General features: G+C 37.9%; 1 protein-coding gene across 1 annotated transcript; it reads right to left on the bottom strand.

The window, feature by feature from the left end:
• Nucleotides 1-297: 297 nt before the first annotated feature.
• Nucleotides 298-3,686, bottom strand: LOC102123765 (peptidyl-prolyl cis-trans isomerase A). The gene has a single exon (XM_005550655.5). The coding sequence runs from the start codon at nt 1,009-1,011 to the stop codon at nt 514-516; it is 498 nt and encodes a 165-aa protein (XP_005550712.3). The 5' UTR covers nt 1,012-3,686; the 3' UTR covers nt 298-513.
• Nucleotides 3,687-4,405: the final 719 nt, after the last annotated feature.

Genomic DNA, 4,405 nt, shown 5'->3' with positions numbered 1-4,405 from the left:
CTCTGTATACATTATTTTGACCCATAGCCTTTAAACTAGTTACAAGGAAAACATTAAATGCATGTAATATCGCATACTAAGGCGTTCCTAGAATGCCCTCAAGGATTATGTCATGGAAGACAAAGCTACAATTAAAGAAAGAAAAGTCCTTTACGGTATCTAGGTTTGCACAAAATCTTATGTTTGGCTTATTATTTATTAGTGCCAGTGTGAATTATGCTTACCCTTTTTTCAATGTAGAATGCTCCAAGACACTCTGTCATTATCATTTTCTTAGCCTATCTAATCATTTAATACTTTTTTTTGTTTGTTACTTAGTTTTTATTTCATAATCATAAACTTAACTCTGCAATCCAGCTAGGCATGGAAGAGAACAAGGAAAACATGGAACCCAAAGGGAACTGCAGCGAGAGCACAAAGATTCTAGGATACTGCGAGCAAATGGGGTGGAGGGGTGCTCTCCTGAGCTACAGAAAGAATGGTCTGGTGGTTAAGATAAAACACAAGTCAAACTTATTCGAGTTGTCCACAGTCAGCAATGGTGATCTTCTTGCTGGTCTTGCCATTCCTGGACCCAAAGCGCTCCATGGCCTCCACAATATTCATGCCTTCTTTCACTTTGCCAAAGACCACATGCTTGCCATCCAACCACTCAGTCTTGGCAGTACAGATGAAAAACTGGGAACCATTTGTGTTGGGTCCAGCATTTGCCATGGACAAGATGCCAGGACCTGTATGCTTTAGGATGAAGTTCTCATCTTCAAATTTCTCCCCATAGATGGACTTGCCACCAGTGCCATTATGGCGTGTGAAGTCACCACCCTGACACATAAACCCTGGAATAATTCTGTGAAAGCAGGAACCCTTATAACCAAATCCTTTCTCTCCAGTGCTCAGAGCACGAAAATTTTCTGCTGTCTTTGGAACCTTGTCTGCAAACAGCTCGAAGGAGACGCGGCCCAAAGGCTCGCCGTCGATGGCAATGTCGAAGAACACGGTAGGGTTGACCATGGCCTTTCCTCGGCAGCAGCATCTGCAAAGCCATCATTTAATACTTAATTTAAGTGCTGTCACCTATTTAAAGCTTTTCTTTATCACCCTACTTTACCTCATCTCTTAGTCCTCTCTTCTCTTGAAACATAAAAAAGTATTCTCGAGATATACTTGAAAGGGTGAAAACATTATTTTCTGAATAATTGGCACTGGAATTTTTCCTAAGAAGAAATCTATTTCTGGTTAAGGAAATACTTCACATCGGCTTGGGGAGAGAATATAAGACCATGAGAATGAGTGTCACCAAGGGACAAGTGAAAGACAAAAATGAATCAAAATTGGGAGTGCCAAAGAGCGCAGACTGAAGAGGGGAGCAGAGAGACACACAACTTGAGGGGAGCCGAACCCTGAGAGAAATGGTCCAGCAGATGTCTAAGATGGAACTTTCAGTCATTTGTGTGACTGTAATATAAACTTCGTTCTTCCCAAACATGTGTGGATGAAGTCTGTTACACACACACAAAGGCTTGTTTTACATGAGCGGTTTACATGACAATCAAATGAAAGCAATGGAGGTAGGTCTCAAAGCTAGAGAGGAGCAGACAAGATGAAGGAAAAATAAGCCATCAAAAGCTGAGCAGAAAATGGAGTATTAAGAAGAAGGGAAAAGTCAGAACTAGAGACCACTGGCAGAAAGGGCTGGGAGTTGGCAGAAATTCAGAGGAAGACATTACACTTCCCACTGGATGATAAATAAGGTTCAGGCTAATATTATAGGGACCTTGAGGGGTGATGAGTCAAGTGGACATTTGGAATAGTAGCCCTTTCTTTAATTACCATTTTATGTAATTATGCCTTATTCTGTGACCTATATTTTGAGTTTCTAGTTAAGGTATTTTTGTCTTTTCATTTATTCATCATTTTCTTTATGGTATATTATGCACACTGTAAGCTGCTACGTATTTATTGATTTATTTTTGTATAAGAATGAAAGGTGTGGCGGATTGTGAAGGAAAGTTTTATGATCCCAAATCCTAATTTTATAATCTTTAAGTCTTCTCCTGGGAACCTTGTTACGTTCTGGGTATTCAAATGCTTACAGAAACTGCTTTTTGAAAATAATTTTGTCTATGTTTCTGTTTCTAGAATGGTTTAATTTTTAATATTTTAATGGATTGAAAGGGCTATGCTTTTAAAATAACACCTATAAACTACATTTCTAAATAATACTGTTTGTTTAATTTTCCTAGAGTTAGTTTAATTTCCCAGCAAGTATTTCAGACTTTATGTATGTTCTAAAGCTTATGATTATTTTAACTTTGTGAGTTAAAAATCTGTGGCTAAGCGCGCTATATTTTAAATATTGGAAGTGCATCTATTTTCCTATGAGGATTCAAAATATTTGCAGTAGTTATACTTGGGATCTAGAAGCTTGTTGGAAGATGCATGAAAAAGTACTATCTGGTACCCATTATGGGTAAAGAAACCAAAGCATAAATAAATGGGTAAGGCACAGAATGGCACTTTATCTTTGGAATTATGCTCATAACTCTAACAATAATTTCTGTGCTCTGAGAAATATTTTTCATCTGCAAGAGAGCTATTCTGTTGATCTTACACATATTAGTTCCATGGTTCGCAATGAAGATTTAAATTAAGTTATGCACGAATAAGTCTAATATATTTATATTGTGATTTTATAACCACCCACCTTGTGAGGCAGATATTATTTCCACTTTACACATAAATGTGGTAGGCCTCCAATGGTTCACACTTCCATATTGACTTATGTGATTTTGGGCTGAACCACGTAGCTCATTTCTAAAGAATATAATATGGCAAAAGCAATGGGATGTCACTTCCAAGATGAAGTTGCTGAGTTGGTGGCCGCCATATTGCATGCCTTTTCTTCATGTTTCACTGGCTGGCTATGAGGGAAGCCAGCTTCTGCGATGTGAACTGCCCTATGGAGAGGTTTATGTGGTAAGAAATTGACATCTGCAGCCAATGGCCGTTGAGGACCTGAGCCCTGCCAGCAGCCATGTATGTAAGTGACTTGGAAGTGCACTTTGCCCTGTGGAGCCTTGAGATGACTGCACTCTGGTTTAGACTTTGGTTCACTCCGCAAGACACTCTGAGCCAGAGACATTCAACTAAGTGCACTTGGGTTCCTGACTCACAGAAAATAAATAATAAATGATCATTTTTTAAAAAGTGGATTTATTTTTAGATAATTTGTTATAAAACAATAGATAGCTAGTACAAAGAGGAAACTGAACTCCAGAAAATTTGTGTGATTTGTACAATATTTATCACACATAAAGAATGTAAAACTCAGGGTTTTCTGACCACTTGGTCACAGAAGGGCTCTCTAAAAGGTGACACTGAGCAGAAACCTAAATCAAGTGAGCCATGTGAACATTCAGGAAAAATGCCCAGGCAAAAAGACAGGGCAAGGGCAAATGTTCCGCAGTAAGAACAATGGAACAGCAAGAAGACCAATGTGGACAGAACAGAACAAACTGAGAAAGATGTATCAAAAAGACAGGCAGAAGCCAGATACACAGAGGCTGATAGCCATGCTGAAAACGTTGGATTTTGTTCTAATTCAGGTAAGAAGACATTAGGGTGTTTTAAGCAGAGAAATGATATGATCTGATGCACTTTTTAAAAGAGATACTTTTGGTGATTTGTAGAAATGGAAATGAAGAACAGAAGGAGGAATGACCCAGTATGGAGACTTATTGAGGGGTTCACTTGTCTGGGTAACAGATTGTGATGTCTTGGACTAGAGAAGAAGGAGTAGAAATGGTTGCAAATGGTGGATTTGGGTACATTTAAAGGTAGAACCAACAAGAATTGCTGATGGATTGGGTATAGATGTCCTGGAAAGACAGCTGTCAAGGATTATTTTTATGTATTTTTAAACAGTTTTGTAAATGTAAATGTAAAAATCTGAAATTTGAAATGCTCCAAAACTCAAAACTTTTTGAGCACTGACATAATGTTCAAAGGAAATGCCCATTGGAGCATTTCAGATTTCGAATTTTCAAATATGAGATCCTCAACTGTATAAACATGTAATGCAAACATTTCAAAATCTGAAAATATCTAAAATCTGAAACACTTCCAGTCTCAAACATTTCAGACAAGGGATGCCCAACCTGTTATAGTTTTGTTTAATGAAAGGGAGGATAGTGGAAGAAGGGCAAATTGAGATAGAGGATGGGAAATAAGAATTTTAATTTAGAATATTGCAGAGCGACAAAAAGGCCATTAAGTATATACATTTGGAAGTCATTGGTGTAGAGATGCTACTTAAAGTCTTGGGTCTGGTGGAGTTTACCTAGAAAGTGAGTCCAGATAGAGATGATATAGGAAAACAGAGACTTGATTTATTCTGCTATTTAGT

Source organism: Macaca fascicularis, chromosome 3 (assembly GCF_037993035.2).
Source record: "Macaca fascicularis isolate 582-1 chromosome 3, T2T-MFA8v1.1".
NCBI lineage: Eukaryota > Metazoa > Chordata > Mammalia > Primates > Cercopithecidae > Macaca > Macaca fascicularis.
Note: the sequence above shows the minus strand (reverse complement) of the source record. Positions and strands in the feature narration are given on the sequence as shown.